The sequence below is a fragment of the Choloepus didactylus genome, chromosome 2 (genome assembly GCF_015220235.1).
Source record: "Choloepus didactylus isolate mChoDid1 chromosome 2, mChoDid1.pri, whole genome shotgun sequence".
NCBI classification, from domain to species: domain Eukaryota; kingdom Metazoa; phylum Chordata; class Mammalia; order Pilosa; family Megalonychidae; genus Choloepus; species Choloepus didactylus.
The window spans coordinates 117,823,775-117,846,261 of NC_051308.1; the positions used below are offsets into that span (position 1 = coordinate 117,823,775).

The window sequence follows — 22,487 nt, forward strand, 5'->3', positions numbered from 1 at the left end:
AATCGACAAATACCAAATGACTAAGGCTGTGTTAAACTTTGTGCTCAGAGCTATAATTGCATTTCTAGATCAGAAACCAAGGTCTATTTGAGTTAGCTGTAAAATTTGGAAGTTCCACTTTCACATTATTAGGAGAAAAGCTAGATTTCTAATTTATATGTGCAATGGATTGTAACATTTGTCTACCCCCTACACTTTTCCAGGGAAAAAAGGAGTATACATGACTGATATAATACCTCAAGGCGTAGCTATGAAAGCTGGTATCCTTGCTGATGATCACGTGATTGAAGTGAATGGTGAGAATGTAGAAAATGCCAGCCATGAGGAAGTGGTTGAAAAGGTAGACCCCGGAGGGGTACTTTTCTTACCCTATCTTTCACTCTACCCTCATAGGAAGTGCCAGGAAGACGGGTGGTAGGGGCCAGAAAGTTTATAATGGGAGGAACATCTAACTGAGTTGCCCCTCTGTATTAAGGGTGAACAACTCACTAGTGGCACAGGTGGTGTTAATATGGAGTTTTGGAATAAGGTCTTCATTAGTTTCATGTCATCTTTAAGAAAAGTGGTTTAAAGAACCACTAACTTTATCTTTTGGGTCTTATTTATATCTGATTGGGAGTGCTCTCCAAATTTCTAATAAATTCAATGTTGAGCCGATGCTACTAATTGTTTTGATACTAACTGGAAGATAACCAATGTGGTGATGAATATAGAACTACACATTGGTGTTCTGGATAGCTTGTTACTTCCTAATCTTATATTCCAGCATAGTTCCATGCAACATGGAAAACATTGAGGTTTTCTTTTGAGGTCATATGGAATCTTGAAAATTGATCAACCATATCTTCTCTTAGTAGAATGATCTATCAAAGTGGACCCTTACTTTCTTTTCTTTTCCAAGCTCCTTTCTAGCCTTCACTTAAGTACCTCTCTCTGATTTCTGAATTCCAACTTTCACTTGGTTTTGGTTGGCATCTGTGTGGGTGAGGTCATCCTTAACAAAAGGGCCAACAACAACTGTAGAAGTGAAGGTAGATAAATACCAGTTAGGTGGCTGGAAATAGTATAACACAGATTCAACTCAGGCCTCTCATACCATGTTTCCTGTTGATTCTAGAGACTGTGTGTAGAAACTATATGCAGAAACTAGATGCAGAAACTTTCCTATTCCCCAGCATCGTACTTGAGGGTTGATATAATTCCTCACATGTGTGTGTTGTTGCAGGTGAAGAAGTCAGGAAGCCATGTCATGTTCCTGCTGGTGGATAAGGACACTGATAGGCACCACAGTGAGCAGAAGATAAAATTCAATAGAGAAACAGCCAGTTTGAAACTGCTACCCCACAAGCCCCGGGTTGTAGAGATGAAGAAGGGAAGCAATGGCTATGGGTTTTACCTAAGGGCAGGCCCAGAAAAGAAAGGTAAGGCACTAGAGCAGAAAATGTGGCAGTGGAATCATCTAATTCTTCACCCCAGTCTTACTCCAGAGTTCTATTATATCCCCGACTTCCCACCAGATGCAACAGGAGACAGTAAGAAAATAGGAAGCATAACTGGGTTGTTCCTATGTCACATGGGGAGCCTGACATTGGCATCCCAAAGCTTCAATAGCAGAATGATAAAGCAAGAATTTGGGACATGTGCAGTGATGTGCTGGTAAGTTGGCTCTCTTAAAAAAGAAAAAAGAAGAAGAAAGCCCTAATTTATTGATTTCTGTGGTGTAAATAGTCCCACCATGGCCAATTTCAAGCTACCAACATGATATCACTGAACACAAAGTTGAGAAGAGATGCACAGAATTGGCTGTCATGAGCTGATATGAGCCAGCTCCAGCACACCACTGGATCTAGGGCAGAGGGGTGCGTCAAGATCTGCGAATCCTACAGAACCTGGAGTCCTTCTACTTCCTTGTAACTCAACAGGGAAAGAACTGAGGTCCTTTCAGGGAAGGAAAACACATAAAAGAATGTGTGTTCAGGCCATGCAACCTGTAAATCACTCAAAAGTTGAGATTTTCTTTTCATTATATATCCTCACATTAATTCATCAAATGTTAATTTTGTTCATATTATGCACAAAACATCCTCAGGGTCTTTGAAAGTACCAAATGAATCAGACAAGAATTCTTTAGTCAAGGAGACTGCCATTTAGTAGAGGAGATAAGACATATATATCCATAACTCAAGGTAGACAGTGATAAACACCTTAATACAGGGTTTGATAAAGCACTGTGGAAGTTCACGATTAAGCATTTCTCACTAAAAATGAATTGGAAGGCCATAGTAGAGGTGGCACTTGTGCTCAGGCCCTGCTGTATGGGTAGAATTTGGATAAGGCAATGGAGCAGGTGGCAAAGAAAGGTCATTCCAGGAAGGTAAGAGCCAGGGGAACAAAGAGGAAAATATAAGTGGTTTGACTGGTTGGAATCTAATGTGTAGAACAGGAAACCAGGTTAGAATCATAGGTTGGAAAGAGATGGTGAGGGACCTTCGATGTCAGACTGAGGAGTTTGGATCTGGTTCTACAGCTGATAGGGACTACATTCACAACTGAATAAACCCAGTTACTACTACAATGCCAGCATGGGAAAGCATGGGTCTCCTAGGGCCTGAAGCCTTCAGTTTTGTCCTTCATTCTTCCCTTCTCCCCTTTTTATGGCCTAGCTTCTGCATAAGATGTATGGATACAAGTATGCCCACTGACTTCTTGGGAATTTACTAACACTTGATGCTTAGCATGCTGTTTAGTCAAGGTTGAATATCAGACACTTTTAGTAACAACATACTTTTTTAAAAAAGATCCTTTCATTATTAATGGCTAGGTTTGTTCTTGGAGTGAGTTCTGAGCAGGAAATGAGGGTGGATAGGGTGCTCACAGGCTTCCTGGGATGCCAGGGGGATGGACAGTAGTTGCACTCAAAATGCCTTCTATAATTATTTCCTCAGGGCCTTGGGCTACAGCAGAAATCCCATAGTTTGTTTGAAGCAGCTTTAGGGGCCTGTCTGATAATCTTATTCTATTTTTTTTTTTTTTTTTTTTTTTTGTGGGGGATGGTGTTAGGTCAAATCATTAAGGACATAGATCCTGGAAGTCCAGCAGAGGAGGCTGGCCTGAAGAGCAATGACCTGGTGGTTGCTGTCAATGGCAAGTCTGTGGAAGCCCTTGATCATGACAGTGTGGTGAAAATCATTAGGGAAAGTGGAGATCAGACCTCACTGTTGGTGGTAGACAAAGAGACGGACAACCTGTATAGATTGGTAAGTAATACAAGGTCACACATTCATGTGTTAAGGTTGAACCCATTCTCTCATGCTCTCAAACTTTGGTTGATATATTCCTTTGTCCCCATTGCCAAGTGAAGTCCTGGGTGTTCAGACTAGGCCCTTTCCCTTAAAAAAAAAAAAAAAACAAACTCAGTTTAGTGGAGGTACACAGACCAAAAATTAGACTAAGAAAAAAATGATAAATGCCATGATAGAGATATACACAGGTTGCTTCAAGAACCTACAGATCATCTAACCCAGATGAGAAAGCTTTTATGAACAATGTAATGTGTGAGCTGATCTGGAAATAAGAACAGGTATTAGATATAAGGGGGATGGTTGGTGTAGGGCTGCATGTACCCCTAATAGAGCAGTATGTGAAATGTGAGGGAATGTAGTTCATTTGGAGAAAAGCCAAGAACCTCAGTGTGGCTAGAGAGTAGAGTGTTATGAGATAGACTGGAAAGGTAAAAAGGTACCAGTGATAGAGTGTCTAGGACATATTAGGGAGTTCAGACTTTAGCTGAAGGCTAGGGGAATTGTGTTTTGAGGTGTTAATAGAAGGTTGAAATGAGGCTATTGTTAGTGAAGAATACACAGATATGGAATTTAGGAGAAGGATCTGGACTTAAGATACAGATTTGGGACTCCTCAGCTTATAGGTTGTAGTTAAAGCCATAGGATTTGTGAGTCCCCAGGATTGTGTGTGCATTGAAGACAGAACTCTGGAGAAAAGACACACGGGGGGGGGGGGGTGGTGGTGGTGGCAGAGGAAGTAGTAATCGAAGGAGTCTGAGAAAGAAGAGTTAGGAGGAGGTGAGAACCAAAGTAAGGTGCTAGAAAGCCCTAGAAGTAGACTTAAGAAGGAGGGAATAAACCACAGAATTAAACATCAGAGAGAGGTTAAATAACTACTTGCCTGTTGGATTTAGCCATGATGAAGAAACTGGGAAAAATACTTTCAATAGAATGCTGGGGGCAAAATGGAAATTATAGAGTGAATGGATGAAGTAAAGGTTGAATATAGACTACTTTTTTGTTTTCAAGAGGCTTAATTGTGAAGATGAGATGAGAGCACAGTGGCTAGAAGAAAATTTAAGGTGGGAAGACTTTTTCGTCCAAAAGATGGTAGGGACATGAGTATTTAAACAGAAGGGAATGAACCTGAGAAGAAATGCTAAAGATACTGGGCAGAGAGTGAGGCTCCTGAGGGTAGAAGGATAGAATTGAGATCACAGGTAGAAGAAAAAGATTTCCCACTGCATAGGGCCTTTTCCTCTTAAATAGAATATGGCCTCATTTACTGAGAATGGGGGATTGGTAGTCAAGGGACTTTAAAAGCAATGATATTTTGAAATAACTGTTGTGAAGAGTAGAAGGAAAAGATGAGTACACAGGATCGCTCAGTATAGCTAAGGGCTTAGTTGATGTTGGAGATAAATTGGAATCCATTAACATATTTGGGTTGAACAACCCTGCATAGGAGGGAAGGCAGACAGTTGTAATAATCCAGAATTGGTAATTATTTTCAGGGGTATCAAACAGACAGAGTTGCATGTTGGCAGGATCTAGGCTGGCTAGGGATGGGAGGTGGCTGATTTTGGAAGATGATAGAAGGGTGAAGGGATTGGTTATCAGGATGAGAGAGAACAGGAGGCTCAGGATAAGAGAATGGTAAGTTCAGAGGCCAGAGGGTGAAATTTTGGTTCCAAAGAGTTTCAGGTAGGTGTATTTGCTATTGGAATCCCAGGTTTTCCCAAACAGAGGCTCCCATCGTAACACAAGTGGCTTCTTAGAAGTTATAAGGGCAAATGTGTGCTTCCTAAGGTAAAGGTATAATGAAAGTCATTCTCAACTTTCTTTTTCCTCTCTCTGTCTTATTGTACTTGGCTATGTTTTAATTGAAGTAGAAACACAGAGTAACAAGATTCTAATAGGTAACTGTAGACAGACAACTGGGCACATCAAATCTTTCAGTTTTCCATCTACAAAGGGAAAAACTATCTGAGTTGGTAAAATTAGTTGAGGCAAAGGACAAACAAAACAATAGGGATAATGAAACTTACTTGTGAATGGTACACTGATGTTGCCCATTCCATGTACTATTTTTTTTTTTAATCTTCATTTTATTGAGATATATTCACATACCACGCAGTCATACAAAACAAATCGTACATTCGATTGTTCACAGTACCATTACATAGTTGTACATTCATCACCTAAATCAATCCCTAACACCTTCATTAGCACACACACACAAATAACAAGAATAATAATTAGAGTGAAAAAGAGCAATTGAAGTAAAAAAGAACACTGGGTACCTTTGTCTGTTTGTTTCCTTCCCCTATTTTTCTACTCATCCATCCATAAACTAGACAAAGTGGAGTGTAGTCCTTATGGCTTTCCCAATCCCATTGTCACCCCTCATAAGCTACATTTTTATACAACTGTCTTCGAGATTCATGGGTTCTGGGTTGTAGTTTGATAGTTTCAGGTATCCACTACCAGCTACCCCAATTCTTTAGAACCTAGAAAGGGTTGTCTAAAGTGTGCATAAGAGTGCCCACCAGAGTGACCTCTCGGCTCCTTTTGGAATCTCTCTGTTACTAAAGCTAATTTCATTTCATTTCACATCCCCCTTTTGGTCAAGAAGATGTTCTCCGTCCCACGATGCCGGGTCTACATTCCTCCCCGGGAGTCATATTCTACGTTGCCAGGGAGATTCACTCCCCTGGGTGTCTGATCCCACGTAGGGGGGAGGGCAGTGATTTCACCTTTCAAGTTGGCTTAGCCAGAGAGAGAGGGCCACATCTGAGCAACAAAGAGGCATTCAGGAGGAGACTCTTAGGCACAAATCCATGTACTATTGAGACTCCAAAGGTGTGATGGGTAGACGGGACAAGGAGAGGGTTCTAATGATGGTTAAGGATGTAATCTAGGTTTCTTGTCCTACTTAGAGTAGTTGTCATATGGGCTGTAAATGCCAGCTAGTCTCCCTCCTTGAAAAGTTCACCAAAGAAGACAAAGGTTTCAAGTGTAGTAATTCCAAATGGAAGACAAAAGGAAAGATTTCAAGAAGAAACAGAATCAAATGCAGTATTACAGGTTGGCAAGTGGAAGACTTGTTCCATTGCTGGTACAAGAGGGACATGAGCAGATTCTTCCTTAGAGGGAGAAAATAGAAATCTTCAAAGTTAGGTCATCCAGGCACTGACAAATGAGAAATTCCAGTACTAACTCAGGAAGAGAGTTTTGACAACTAATGAAGAACTGGTTTGCAATTAGGAACCTGGCTGTAGGAAAATGAGTATAACTTGTTGAAAATTATAACAGCCAAGAGAAAAGGGAAAAGTAGGTACTTTTTAATGTACATTCCTTTGAATCATTTGGAACTTTCCATAGATTCTTACCCTGGGAGACAATCCAAATCATTTGTAAAAACCATGAGTGTATTCATCACATTTTAAGAGTAGATTACTCAAGTGTCTAAATCTAATTACCTATTCTCTTAGTTTACACTAATAAGCAAATTACTGAGCTATCATTTTCTTTCAATTGATACCTAAAAAAACACACAAGACTGGTATATGACCAAAGAGGAGCTGGTTTCAGGGCATTAAGTAAATTAAATACTGACTATATGTACAATTCTGAAGAAGAGGCTCTTACTTTGAGAAACTAATATAACTGCTTGACAATAAAAAAAAATCTATAAAATGGCTTAAGGAGTAAATAATTAAGGGCAAATATTGGCATAAATTTGTAGGAAATGGTAAGAGTACTATCAGGAAAGCCAAAGTCTAGCTGAGCCTATGAAAATAAAGATAAAAGTGCTTAAATCAGTTGTTTGGAGCAAGACTAAGAAGGAATAAGCCCTGCTTGTTGGGGAGGGGTAAGAGATAATGGTTAAAAATATGGGCTACGGAATTGGATTGGGTTGGTTTCAAATCGTGGCTGGGCCACTCACTACATAACCCTGGACATACCACTTTACCTTTCTGAGCCTTATTTTCTCATCTGTATGATGGCTGTTAAGGTTGAATGCTGTGATATATATGGTACTTAACTTAGTATTTGTCTCATACTGTATACTTTGTAAATACAGTGGCAGTCACTGCTAAACTGTAAATGATGAAGAAAGAAGAAACTGGGGAATAAGAATTTACATTGGGATCCTTATTAAGTACTAGATACTTGCCATGCATGATTTCATTCTGTCCATATAATTATCCTGCCAGATACCGATAGGTATTAACATCACTATTTTACAAGTGAGAAAAGAGAGGGCTGGGAAAATTGTATGTGGCCACAGAACAACTAAGTGGTTAAGCCTAGATTAAATCTAGGTCTGACTTCAAATTCCATGTTCTTTCCATTATACCGTCTTACAATGTTCTCCAAACTGGAAGGGGCATAACAATTATCATTAAGGCTGGAGTTAAGCTCACATGAGTAGTGATAAGAGAATGCTAAGTGTTTGCTAAATAAATTTAAGCCTTTAGACTCAAGATCATGAAAGAATTTGCAAATAATAATTGCAGAATTACTCTTGGTGATGTGAGAAATTCTGTGGACAACAGGAGCCTGGAAATAGGCAGATGTAGCCCTAACTTTCAAAAAATAGGAACTGGATTTTAAATTGGAGAACAGTAAATTTCATCAATCTCATGTAAAAGCATAGACAGGATTATTAAACAGCTTGTAAGCTCTTAGCAAAGGGAATAGAAACAGATTCACCAAACTAAGTTGTATCAAACTAACCTTTCTTCCTCTTACCAATTTTTAATTGTTTAACAGCTACTACAGGTAAGTCTTGAGGTTTTATAACATTTTGTTGTACGTTCTTCACAGGAACTGAGTTTCAGTTTAGTTTAATAGACATGAGGGCTTTCTAAGTACTGTCTGCCTTGCTAGGTCAACATAAAAGATGAATATAAAAAATGGTTCTTGTTTTATGTGTTATATAATAACAGAAGCATCCAAGGGTAATTAAATGATTCAGAAGGAGGAATATTGTGGGGGTAGGTGGGTGGAATTAGCTCCTTTTTACAGATTAGGCAACTGAAGCTTAGGGAGGGACTAAGTGATTTGCTATAATCACCTAGCTCAGTAAAGAGTGAAGCCAATATTTGTACCCAAGATCTTGGACTCTTAATTCCTTATACCGTCCTTCCTCTTGGCAACACATTTTTATTAAATTTTTCAAGATTATCTCTGCAAACAAGGTTAAAGTGTGGACTGGATGTTAGAAAAGTTAATGGATTTCTAGCTAGCTGAAGAACCATACATAAAGAATACCTGATAAAACAATGTCAACCTGAATAGAAGCCTCTAATGATATGCTACTTGTTCCTATTGTAAGCTAGTTTATTATCAAATTTGGATAGTCACAGAAAATATATATGATACTTTCAGATAACTTAAAGCTTTGATGGATAATTAATGTACTGGGGAGTATAACTGATACTCAAAATATTTAGTCAGGATAGAAAGAATAAAAACTAACAATAGTTTCAACAGAAATGAATTTCAAGTGCTATACTAACTTAAAACTGTATGAAAACCAAATGGTGAGATTGCCTTTGAGACCAGGAATTTGATGATACTCAGCAGTTTCCCCCACCCAGAAAAGGCAATTTATAGTTGCATTAATTGACACCTGGCTTCTGGAGATGAGAGTCTTACACTTGGTCAAACTGCATTTGGAATTACTAGTGATGTGATGTACCCTTTCTGTGCCAGAGTTTTCTCAGTTGTAAAAGGGAGGGCATGAGGGTAAGATGAGTGTTCAGAATAATGCCTGGCATGCATGTTACGTTTGTTAAATCAAGTATTGTGTCTAGTTCTGAGAACCTCACTTTAAGAAGGCCGGTGAGAAGAAATGAAACCAGGGCAGTTTTGGAAGCTACCGTATCAGTAATTAGCTTGAAAAAGCATAGGCTTTGGGGAAGAAGGGAAAGCATCTTCAAGAATTTGAAAGGCTATAATTACAAGGGAGAATGTGTAGATTTATTTTTGAAGCGTTCCATAGGGCAGAGCTTGATAAATAGAGAAAATAAAGAAAGCTGACTTTTGGTTTGAGAACTGAACAACTGCAACTGCCAGCAATGGGATGAACCATTTCTGCAGAATAGGGAGCTCTCATTTGTTGGAAAAGGTTGAGCAGAAGTTGGAAGTTCAGTGTTCAGGCTGTTGTAATGGGGATTCTAGTATCAAGTCCTTTCCAATTCCTCCTAATCTTATGACAGAATAAACTTAGAATGTTCAAACTATAATTCTGCCGTTTGGTTAATACAAGGGAGAATTCTAAGAAGATGCCTGCCTGTTTCTCTTCCTCTTCCCCCTACCCCTGTGTAGCTTACTGTGGCAGGGGTGGGGGTGATCTTTGAAATATATCAGTGAACAAAACAAACACTGAGAACAGTCCTTGGCACATACTAAACACTCAAATATTTGAAAGATGAATAAAAACTCATTAAGTGTTTAAACTTTAATGTTACTGTATGTTGCCTCAAGATGCTACTGTCAAATAGTTGATTTGCTTTTTTGGCTAGGGCTAATAGAACTGTTTTGCATAGTATGAGTCACTTTGATAATTTTCCACATCTTAAGGAAAGAAAGGCTTCAGTGTGGACTGGTTTCCAAGCATATTACTGAAAGGATCTGAAGTTAGTTGAATTGGGTAATTAAGAGGTTCTGAGCTGGTGCTATTCTTTAGAAAGGAAGGAGATAAAGTCTTGTGGTTAGTTAAGACAGATGCTAATCTGGGGACCCAAAATCTAATTTTAGCCAGGATGCCGAACAGTGTGATTAGGGGCAGATCACACACTGAACTCATCTTCAACTGCTTATTTTTCTGTTCGTTGCCTAACAAATGTCCTGGACACTTGTGGGCAGCAATTTCACTGCTGTTACAGGCTCTTACCATATCTAAATCTACCCTTCTAACCTTTTCAACTAAAGCCCCCAGAGAGATGAGCTCTTAAACCTATTAAAAAATCAGTCATGTTTCCTGTTCTATGCCTCTTCCATGTTAAAGCTCATTGCCATATCTGCCTTTCTTAGGTGGATGGTCTGGGAGGTAAGATGGATTAAATGTATTTAAAGATAGTGGGAAGGTTGGCCTAACAGAAGAGCCAGCTTATAATAATAAATAGTAAAATATATTGAGCACTACACATCCCAAGACTGGAAGGGGTGAGGCAAGTAGCAAAGGATTGGAATGAACTTTTGTTACCACATGTAACCATGTAATAGCTGATACAGTTAGAACTCTTTTTCTTGATAGCTGTTTTCAGACCGTGACAAAAACAGTGTTTCATGTTTCTCTTTCAAGGAGCTCTGAAGATCATCTTACTAAGGGGGGGAAGGCCAAAAGAATTACTATGTATCAGATACTGCACTAGTCACTCAAATGTGTATAATCTTCCAACATGGAGATTGCCTATGGATTCTTCAGCGACTTGCTCACTATCACAAAAGAAACTATCAATATCAGAAGAAATGAGCAATTCTGTTAAACAGGTTCCTGGTACATTGTATATTGCTTTTTTTTTTGGTATGTATTTGTATATATGTTTAGACATGTTACTGCATAACCAAGCTCAATCTTCTTTCATACCTTTTCTGATTAGTGTAGTAGAGAAATTTTACAGCCCACAATCAGATGTATCCAGAAGAGGAGTGGAACATGTATGCACCAATACATTTAATAAAGTATAACTAGTCATACTTACAATAAAGTCAATTTTTTTTTTTTCCAATTTCCAAAAGGCTCATTTTTCTCCGTTTCTCTACTATCAAAGTCAAGAACTGCCCAATGGTTCTATCAAGGAGGCTCCAGCTCCTACTTCTGCTTCTCTGGAGGTCTCAAGTCCAGATACTACAGAGGAAGTAGGAGATCGGAAACCTAAACTCTGCAGGCTGGTTAAAGGTGAAAATGGCTATGGCTTTCGCTTAAATGCAATTCAGGATCTGCCAGGCTCATTCGTCAAGGAGGTACGGTAATCTGGTTCCAGCAGCCCAACTAACACAGGGAGGTCTCAATTAGGAGAGTCTCTTCTCTCACCCATGGGTGGCTTGCTACAAAGGTTAACTTTGCAGGCCTAGCCGTATTTGGTCACACTTGGATTCAGTTTAATGCCTTCATAGTCCTGTACCCTTTAAATTAGCCATTAGTATATCCCAAGCTCAAATATCTGTTCCACCTAATTGTCTCTTTAGATAATTTCAAATCAAATAAAGAGAGAAAATTGACATGACTCTAGCTCACAATCAGTATCAACCCTGACTGGGAGTGCTACTTATTTGCTCTGTGCATTTGGCATAATGCTCCTACCCTGTAAGGACTGACCGTGAGAAGACTATTTCTACAACTCTCAAGTTAGGAGTGAAGAAGGGGGGACCAATGAAAGCCAATGCTTTCAACCCCTCTGACACAAAATATCATACTCAACCCATTTGTCTTACAGCTCATTTGAGTATGGAAATTGTAGCCTGCATAAGTAGAAAAGCATTAGAGCACCTTTCTTAACTTCTGTACCTCAAGGGAAAATAACATGGTTAAGAACAAATTTTCAAACTCTTCATCTACCCTCTGAAGTAACGCTAACTGAACATTTCTTTGTCCATGTTTGGAACTGATAACTCAACTTCTCTTCACAGGTGCAGAAGGGTAGCCCTGCCGATCTGGCTGGGCTAGAAGATGAGGACATCATCATTGAAGTGAATGGGGTAAATGTGCTGGATGAACCATATGAGAAGGTGGTGGACAGAATACAGAGCAGTGGGAAGAATGTTATATTCTTGGTCTGTGGAAAGAAGGCCTTTGATTATTTCCAGGCTAAGAAAATCCCTATTGTTTCCTCCATGGCTGATCCATTGGATGACCCCCTGGAATCCAAAGAAGGAGCACTGGCAGAGTTAGAGCCCGACTCATGTACTACAAAAGAACGAGTGAGTGGTCATGCATTTCTTTTAGTGATTCTAACTTACCAGAGTAAAGTCTTTAATAAGTATACCTCATGTCCATGTTTACCACAGGTTCTTAAGATACTAGAAAATGACAATGTAAAGATAACTAACAACTCAAGGCACTTTGGGGGGAGAGCAGGTAATTAGAAGGGCAACAAATTTCTTATTTTTCATGCATAGAAGCTACAGTCTGGAGTCAATAAATCAGGAAATAAAAGTGAGAAGTTTATCAAATTATAATGGGAACCACCAGATGAAGCTAAATCAGACTATCTGGGTACAAATTCTGGCTCTGCCACTTACCAGCCTTGGACAAATTAATTTACTTTCTTTGTGCCTCAATTTCCCCATTCATAAAGCAAGAATGCTTTGTAAGGCTGTTATGAGGATTACATCAACTAATACTATTAGAGTGCTTGGAAGAGTGCTTGGCTCACAGTAAACATGAAAATGAATGGTGGTTGCTAGAGATAGTATTGTTTTGTAAACATTATTCTGTATATATTTGGATCAGACAGATTCCTTGGTGAGTCGCAGTTTTACATTTTTTGTCCAATTTATTTTTATAGATGAACTTATAGTGAAGTGACTTATCCAAGTTCTTAAAGGAAATTTATGGCAAAGTTGGGACTCAAAGTTTAATTCAATATTAGTCTTTCTACTACATTAGCTCTACTGATTAGTGATATAAAGAACAAAAACTGATTTTAATAATGTGCACATTAGACATTGAGTTTTCTTTTACAATGTTTTAAGAAACTATTCTAGTTGTCTTTTAGAAGTTCTATAATAGCTCTTTAGGAAATCAATTACAGTACAATGCTAGTTTTACAGAAAAGAAACATAAGCAATAAGAAATTTGTTAATGTGTCAAACAGCAGGTAGAAACAAGGTCAAGTGTAGAACTCAGGTCACCTGGCTTCTAGAGACTACCTCTGTTCCCTGACTTAAGTGACTTAAGCAACTCTAGAACAGATCTTTCACCTCCTGATGGTCACACCCTGCCACTTATAAATTCTTTGTTTTCATTTGTGCAGGCCCACAGTACAGCCTCTTTTTCTTCTTCCAATTCTGAAGATACAGAGATGTGATGAGAACAAATAATGGCTTTGGCTAGTAGCTGTTTCTGGGTATTTACTAGGAATCCTTTCTCAAGGAATGAGCTGTCATCCATTTACTGTCTCCGCTAAAGAGCTACTCTGGAAACCAGTTCATCATTTGTGATTGTCCTCCACTGTTATTTGTCTTAGGGGCAGCCAGAGCAGATGGCTTATTTATGGTCCACTTAGAAAAAGCTAAGACAGGAGCCAGCATCTTTTTCATATGATCTCTTTTAAGCTTCAATTTAACTACATTTCCTTGTATGGTTGTAACTCTTACTGCTATAGGCTCCATGAACACCAAAGATGATTTATTAATCTGTATATGTGAGAGCTGCTAATTAAAGTATCTCAGCAGATAACACTTAAAATTATGCTTTTGTAAGAATGTTGTGGTTGCTAGAATAAATAACATTAAAAATGCCTTTTGAGTTGCTTGAAACGTCCCTGTTAACTGATATGTCCTTAATAGTGTTTTTGTTTTTGGTAAACTTTTTATGATTTAAACTTCATTTGTTTTAATGTCTCTAGAAACCCCAAACACAGTGTAGAAAAAAAACCTTAGTAAAAACACTGACATCCAGATAATAAAATTCAGGATTTTCCTAAGTTGTATTTTTGAGTATACTACAAATTTTCCAACGTCTTCCTTTTACAGATGAAGAAATTGAGACCCCAGATAGGAAAAGTGACTTATTCCAGTTAACAGTTATTCACTCTTTAACCCACAGCATGGGGGGAAACCGAAAGAAAAAAAGAGGCATAATTACTAAATTGCAGGTAGGATAGTCACCCTTAAGTAATTCTAAGTTAAAAGGAAATCAAGAAAAATAACATGCTTGTAAGTCTCTCTTTTGGTAGAATGTATTTCATTTGTATACCACCCCTCCCCTAGAAAATAAAAGCTAACCTCTTGATTATTTTAATGGGGCAGGGAATGGGGAGAGCAAGGGCAGGATGCCGACTCAAGTTAGAGCATATAAGTGTAACATATACTGTAATATACTTGATAAAATGAACCTAAGGATCTTAAAAGGACTTTGTGTTCCAATCTCTGATTTTAACAATGTAAAGGGAAACCCATGACCTTCTCCATTTGAATCTTGAACCCTGACTTAAAGCCTGTGGTTGGCCCTGCTACCTTAGACTTCTCCTACCCAGAGTTCCAGTGTATGCTTTTCCCCCTAGTTTCTTGGCTCCTTTTTCATCCCATACTACACCAGCCTCAAATGAACACAGAATGCCCTCTGCTGAGCGCTGGTTCAAGTTACTTCTCTCATGTTCTCGTGATCACAGTATCATTTGAGGAGGAAGGTGTATGCTGGAGGCAGAATATGCTACCACAGCATTTTTATGTTTGTTTCAAAAAATATTAGGTCCTAGTCCCCACCATTTTTCTCCTCTTAATCCAAATTCTGACACTACTAGCCTTTAGCACTCAGTAACAGGCATGATTTCAAGGTGCCATGTGTTTCTCTGGTGCCTGTTTATGAGCCAAATAGAGGAATAGTATGCTTGAAAGAGCGCTGACCAGGAAGATCACATCAAACCAACGGTGATAAAAGTTGAACTGGAGTTCTCCGAGGACTTCAGTGATGATGGTGCGGTATTCAAGAGGCATACTCATGCGGATTAGCAGTACAGAAGAGACGAAGTACATGCCCTGTAAGTCAAATAAGTTAACCCAGAAGTTACTCTGAATGTAATGAGAGACAGGTCAAAGGAAATTGTTAAAATATTTAAAAGTATAAAAGATATTTCTGGTATTTTACAGCTGTAAACATAAAGCCAGTTCAGGAAACTCACCATTATCTGTGCTAATAGCAGGACAATGACATTGGAGGACTTACTGCTGGAGATGGCATAAAAGAACTGTCAAAGGGAAGAGAGATGAATTTATGCAATACTGCTAGATTCCTGTGTCATGATAAATAAGTCACGTGGTTAACATTTAATTGAAAATGTCTCCTCTGTGTCACAATCCTGTACAGAACAATTATATAATAGGGCTACAAAGAGCCCTAAATGGGCTACCTAAAAAGAATCCAATTATAGTTTCCCCATTGAATTAGTTGGTGATTTTAAGTACTGTGTGATAATATATGAAAGAGATTCCTATTGCTATCAAACTTTTAGAAACTATGTGATGCATATGACTTTAACATCACTCTTAAACATTAAAACAGATGACTCCAGGTCATTCCAAGCCATTTGTCACTGGGCTCCTGACTTCTTTCCAGAATTGTGCTAAATGCCTGGAATCCCTTCCCCTCTCAACCACTTCTCTCCTTTCATTAAAACAGTTCTTGGATCTTGAAAACCTTACCTCTTCTATCAGCAAGTCCTCACCTTCTGCCTCCATGAAACCTTCCTATGTTGATCAGAAATCAGCTGAATATTCTGTTTCCCCTACTTCCATATCTTCTCTACAACTAACACTGTTATTCTTCTAACCTCAAATATCTATCACATTTACTCATTTGAAAGATCTGCTGAGTACCTACCATGGGACAAGTCCTGTTCTGGATGATGGTGACCTATCAGTGAACAAATGAGACTTGATCTCATTCTATTACCTTCATGCTCTAGTCACATCTATTACCTAATTCATATACCTGGTAAATATTTATTATCAATGATTTGTATATGATAGAAATAACATCATCATTTTATGTTTGGTTTAACTTGCTTTTATTCTGTTGTATATCTTTTAAGTAATTGTGATTGTGTTGTCTAAGATCTCAGAAGGCAGAAATATTAGGTAAAATTATCGTATGGTGCCATATGTAATTAAACAAATGATAAACACTTTTTGACGTACTGATACAATGTACCTTGGTAAGAGTGATCAGCAATCCTCTGATGGATGTGACGATGATTATTCCAACCAGGATGAAGGAAATGTGTTGGGACCAGAACTTCACCTGCACCATAAGAAGAAAAAATAAATCTTTTAAAAAATATCTGAATGATACTCCTCTGATTACTCAAAACTTAAAGGGATTTTTCTTCTTATAATAAATGAATATATATATAAGTTTGCAGCTAAGTTCTAGGAAATATGTGAACTTCATTTGAACCACATGATGATACTTTTTTCTCCTCCTGCACTGATTCATAGTGAGAGGCAGCTTTGAGCCCCTGTATTCAATTCAGGTTTGAAAAGCATCTGAAGGGAAGCTGCTATTATAAACATTTAAAAAGATACGTCATTCAGAATTATGAAATAGGGAATATATAGCGGATTACGGATAGATGATATATACATATATAGCAACTAAACAGCCTTAGCACTGATAAGGAAGAACATTTCTAAAAATTTAGCCCAGTAAAAAATTTAAAAGAGAAACACAGATGTAACACTAGTGAAACATATTTAACAGTATAATTTATATATGACTTGAAGGAAAGGGTACTATGCTTCATATACAAAAAGGATAAACTAATGATATATCATCAAAAAATGTTTACTCTGATCTATTTCTCAAGGACTAGAGCTAAATTTTCTCTGGCTCCTTATTGTTTCACCCAGTCATCCTTGGGATCAAGGACATGTCCTCCTGAGATGGATGGCTGGGGGTAGCATGCAGCCTGTGGTTAGGCTCACAGCACAGCTAAATGTGAAAGGAACTTAAGAACATGACATTGGTCTTATTAGCAAAATGCTAATCAACCAGAATCATAGGCCACACACATATCTGGAAAAGATACTATTCTATGAAAAAAAGACATTGAACTAAAATTGGGATAAGGACATGTTCAATAATATTGGCATTATGAAACAGAAAGAAGATCATGTTTTATGATAAAAAAATTAAAAAAAATCTTTATGCAGAGGTGACAGTTACCATCTTTAGCCTATTTAATTTATAAAAATCATTTTTTTACAGCAGAAATTATTTCAGTTCTAACATGGCACACTAATTAGTTTTATACAGGAGGAATCAAAGTGTTTGAAGATCTCATCACTTATAATTGAGAGGAAGTATCCAAATACTTGTAGGGGATAAAGGGTGAAGAGTTAGTTAGCTAGAGAGATGCAAGGAGTAGCTGGATAAATAATCAGTGTCCATGACAGTAATAAGTCATTGCTTATGGTTTCAAGGTAGGAGAGAGAATTCTGATAATCCTGATAAGAGAATCCTGGTAAGAGAGAGGATCTTGATATACTGACATTGCCATGTCAATAATGTCAAAATAGACCGAGAAGAGTGGGAAGAACAAAAGCAGAAATTACAGAAATTAGAATCTTAACAATTGTAATTTATAGCAGATAAAACAGAAGCACAAAAAACCAGGAAATTAACATAACTTACATCAAATTGGATTCCCAGATAATTCACAGTGATCTCAATGCCTCTTGTGACAGGATCAGTTTTCCCAACCCGATCAAAAACGATATTGATGGTTGCCTGCAGAATCACAGACCTTTACATTAGAATATCTTAATCATGTAGAGTTTCAAAGTGTGAACAAAATAGTGAATTAATCACACAACATATCTTATAAGTGGATGTTTCTAAAAATGCAATTCTACTCTCAGTCCAAATCATATATGGAATCTCCATGTTGGCTATTCATACACAGGTAAACAAAGGTTCCTATCTACCCCATCTTTCTTTTCTACAAATAATCAATGGAAATAAGGCTATGCCACACACATTTTAATTTATCTGGAGCCAGAAAGGTAACATACTGGTAGATGAAATCAGAGTAAGAGAATTAAGGAATTCTAGGGTCATTCTCTGTGGTTATTTTCTGAATGCTCTAAGGGCAACCACTAAAATAACAACAACAACAAAAAGTTACAGCTAACAAGTCAAAAAAGGAAATCAACTAGAATCATGAAAAATATGCAATTAATCCAATAGAAGACAGAAAAAAAAAAAAAAAGGAGAGACAGGATGAATAAAAAAACAAAAAGCAAAAGGGCAGATTTAAACCTACGGGGTGGCAAACTCTGTAGTTGTAGTGCAAAAGTAGCCATAGATGAGTGGAAGTAGAAGAAAAGAAGAAGGAAGAAGGAAGAGCAGGAGGAGGAGGAAGGAAGAAGAAGAAAGACAAAAGAAAAAGAAAAGAAAAGAAAAGGCATCCAGATTAGAAAGGAAGAAGCAAAATTGTCCTTATTTGCAAAGACTTAATTATCTATGTAGAAAATCCTATGAAATCCACAAAAAAACTTCTAGAACCAATTATTGAGTTTAGCAAGGTTGTAGGATATAAGGTCAATATACAAAAATCATATCTATATAACAGCAACAATCAGAAATTGAAAGTATAAAAATAATCCCATTTACAGTAGTATAAAATGTGAAATATTAGGGATAAATCTGACAAAAGATGTGAAAGATCTGTATACTACAAAACTACAAAATACTGCTTAGAGACTAAATATGAACTAAATAAATAGAGTTACACTTTAATTTATGGACTGGCAGACTTAATATTGTTAAAAGGTCACTTCTCTTCAAATTATCTATGATTTAATGGAATCCCAAAAAAATCCCAGCAGGCTTTTTGTAGGAGTTGATAAGCTGATTCTGAAATTCATAGGGAAATGCAAAGGACATACAGTGGGCAAGACAATTTTGAAAAAGAACAAATTTGGAGGCCTTACAGATGATTTCAAGGCTTAATGAAAAGCTACAGAGATCAAGACACTGTAGTATTGACATAAATACATGCATATATATCAATAGAAAAGATTACAGAGTCCAGACAGACCCACACATATATGGTCAATTTTTTTAGCTTAAAAATATGTTTTAATATTGCCAGAATCAGAAACCCCCTTATTGGTATTATTTTCCCAATTTCTTGACTTTTATTAGAAATTTGAACTTTTAGAAGACCTCCTCATAGACATTTCACATAAAATCTTCCATCCTCACAATACATTAACATACACACAACATGGAAGTACGTGTCATTGTATAGTCCGAAGAGATGTGGGCTGTCTGGACATTCTGCAGAGTATCATATCGATCCATTACATTGATGACGTTACGGTAATTAAATAACTCTAGCAAGTGGTAGCTAGCATATTGGAGGCCTTTGTAAAAGACATATGTTTCAGGGGATGAGGATAAACCCAAAAGGATTTAGGGATTTGCTCCATTACAATAAAGACTATAAAGGTACTGTAGTTAGGTCAGAATATCCCCTCCAAAGTAAATGATTGATGAATTTTACCTCCCTACTACAAAGAAGAAAGTACAGCACGTGGTAGGTACATTTACGTTCTAGAGGTAGCACATCCCATTCCTGGTAATACTGCTCCAACCCATATACTGGGAAACATGGAAGGCTGATAAGTCTGAGTGAGGTCCACAGCAGAAGAGTGCTCTGCAGTAGTTCCAGGGTGCAATCTAAACGCTTTTCCTTTGTCCATATGATACACCTAAAGAATCCAGATCCTAAAGAATTGGAAGTGTCAGTGGTGGTAAACGAGACTGTAGAGTTTATGGAAGCCACAGAGAATGTGATGAGAGAATCACAATGCTGGCCCATGTTTCTGGAGCAACAGCATGCCATCATCAGTAAAGAGACATAGTTCCTGGCATGTCCCTGGGTTATCATAGAGATGGAACTTTGACCACGAAGCACCAAGAGACATATATCTGGAACTATGTGTTATAGCTGGTATTTGTGGAGGCGCCAAATATTGGACAGGCCCAGTGGCAAACCATGGTTGGATGGAAATGGTACATTCAAGATCAAGTTTGAGTAGGATCATAGGCACAGTAATCTGTTCAAGTAGCCTATATCCCCATGTCACCCACCATAGTTATACCAGGGTTCATTGCTCAGCCTGTATCTGTGACCATACAGGGGGTTTCTTCTAAAGGAGGAAGATAAAGTCTAGCTTGCTTTATAAATGAGTCAGCTCAGGAAAAGGATGCATGCCAAAAATGGTTAGAGGCTACATTATAACCAAATTAAGGGGTGGACTTAAAAAACAAAAGAGAAGGAAAAATCTTGCCAATGTGCAAAGCTATGGGTATTGCATATGATACACTTGGTGAGGAAGGGAAAGGGCCAGTATTATTTTACTTCACTACACACTGTATTTTCTGCAGCCTTGGTTTCAAGTAACTGCCCCTGCTCCTATTTCTTTCTTTTTCTTTTTCTTTTTTTTTGCTACTGCATAGGCTATTCTGGACACATCAACTAGAATGAACTGTTTAAAACCTGATTCATACATATCTTTCCTCTGTTTAAAAATCAGCATTACAATCAATGGAAGGACCTGATGGTCTATCTGTCCAGTCACTTCCCTTCATCTACATATTTGGCATTCACTCCACATATGAATTCATTCCATTCCAAACACTAATGTCAACATTTCTTCTCAAGCATACTTAGAATACTCTTCCTTAAGATGTCTTCTTGACTAAATAATCATCATTTTTCAAGTCTTTGCTCAAATCTCTTCTTACTAAGTAATTTTTGACAAAGTTGTAAAGGCAATTCAGTGGAGAAAGAACAATCTTTTCAACAATGGTTCCAGAAGAATTGGATGAATTTAGAACCACACCTCAGCACCATATTCAAAACCTAACTAAAGATGGATCATAGACCTAAATGTAAAACCTAAAACTATTGATAAAACATGAAAAACATCTTTACAGCTTTAGATTAGGCAAATTTCTTAGATACAACACCAAAAACACAATACATTTAAAAAAAAAAAGACACAGTGAACTTTTGTTCTTTGAAATGTACTGCTAAGAGAATGAAAAGCCAAGCCACTTACTGCCTGGGAGAAAATATGTATAAATCATATATTTGATAAAGGATTTCCAGAATCCTTTAGAAAAAGAATATATAAAAATCTCTCAAAACCCAATAGAGAGAAAACATAGAACCTAATAAAAACATTGGCAAAAGATTTGAATAGATACTTCACTAAAGAAGATACATAATTGGCAAATAAGCACATGAAAAGATGCTCAACATCATTAGATATTAGGGAAATGCAAACTAAAACTATGACTCAATACCATCTCAAAGCTATTAAAATGTTTAAAATTAAAAAGAAGACCATATGAAAGTATTGGTGAGGTTGTAGTGCAACTGAAAGTCTCATACACTGCAGGTGAGCATGTAAAATGGTATACCCTCTGTGGAAATGAGTTTGGCCGTTTCTTCAAAAGTTAAACATATATCTATTGTAAGATCCAATCATTCTATTCCCAAGCTGAAAAAAAACTCAAATTTTCATCAATGGGTGTAAACAAACTTATGCAATTCTATAGTGGTATACTACTCAGAAGTAAAAAGGAATAATCTGTGGGATGATGGATAGGTTCATTACTTTGATTGTGGTGATGGCTGTTGTACAGGTATATACACATGTCAAAACTTAGCAAATTGTATACTTTAAATATGTGTAGTCCATTATATTCCAATTATAGCTCAGTAAAGCTGTTAATAGGCTTTCTTCTCCCTGAAGGCTGCATCTTAGACAAAACCTTCTAGTAGCTTAGCTGCCTGAACACACTATCTTCATTCATCGTTTCCCACCAAATGAACCAAGTTTTAAAAATGTCATCTAAAATGGTATTAACATTAATTTATTATAACATTAGATTCCCAAATCCAAAATCCCTCATTCATCTATGTTGATCCAAATTAACTAACAAGCTGACAAATCCCCACTCTATGCAAAAAGCCCCAGGAGGAAAGGCACCAAATCAGAAAGTCAAATCAGCCTTTTTTGTAATCACACTGAAATCCTTCGATACATGCAGATGAGATCAGAAGTATGTGCATAAAATGCACATAATCAATAAAACATTAAGGGAGAGCCACCAAAGAGTATCATCTATAAGCACAGAAGATGAATTTATCTATGAAAATGTATTTTATAATTTACTTTGGACTTAATTTTCTAGGTATATGGTTACTAAAAGAGACAAGTGGTTTCTCTTCTGAACTGCAGGTGGGAAGTGAAGTTACAGTCATGTACTCATGGGTAATATGGAACCAGAGTGTAAAATAATAAACATTTATATTCATTTTATATATTTCATAATCTAAGGCCTTCATGGTTTCTGACAAGAAAATGCAAGCTTTTATTAATCATCTAGAAAGGAGAGAAGTAAAGAACGGTAGTCAGAGATACGAAAGATCACACTGTCTGTTGACT

General features: G+C 37.4%; 2 protein-coding genes across 15 annotated transcripts in view; one reads left to right on the plus strand and one right to left on the minus strand.

The window, feature by feature from the left end:
- The window catches only part of PDZK1 (PDZ domain containing 1), a 51,824-nt gene extending 35,535 nt beyond the window's left edge, over window positions 1-16,289 (plus strand). For 5 of the 10 annotated variants that reach the window (XM_037826184.1, XM_037826185.1, XM_037826183.1 and 2 more), the window contains 6 exons: window positions 204-340; window positions 1,226-1,421; window positions 3,061-3,257; window positions 11,037-11,261; window positions 11,928-12,218; window positions 13,274-16,289. In XM_037826184.1, coding sequence (XP_037682112.1) covers window positions 204-340; window positions 1,226-1,421; window positions 3,061-3,257; window positions 11,037-11,261; window positions 11,928-12,218; window positions 13,274-13,327 — 1,100 coding nt within the window. In that variant the 3' untranslated portion in view covers window positions 13,328-16,289. Of the gene's footprint in view, window positions 1-203; window positions 341-1,225; window positions 1,422-3,060; window positions 3,258-11,036; window positions 11,262-11,927; window positions 12,219-13,273 lie in introns of those variants that run through there. The other 5 variants (XM_037826179.1, XM_037826182.1, XM_037826180.1 and 2 more) reach the window with 2 other exon arrangements.
- LOC119526777 (Golgi pH regulator) overlaps window positions 12,774-22,487 on the minus strand; it is a 56,206-nt gene continuing 46,492 nt past the window's right edge. For all 5 annotated transcript variants that reach the window (XM_037826189.1, XM_037826188.1, XM_037826192.1 and 2 more), the window contains 4 exons: window positions 17,653-17,748; window positions 16,171-16,260; window positions 15,143-15,208; window positions 12,774-14,999 (listed from right to left, as the gene is read on the minus strand). In XM_037826189.1, the coding sequence (XP_037682117.1) occupies window positions 14,793-14,999; window positions 15,143-15,208; window positions 16,171-16,260; window positions 17,653-17,748 (459 nt within the window). In that variant the 3' untranslated portion in view covers window positions 12,774-14,792. The remainder of the gene's footprint in view (window positions 15,000-15,142; window positions 15,209-16,170; window positions 16,261-17,652; window positions 17,749-22,487) is intronic.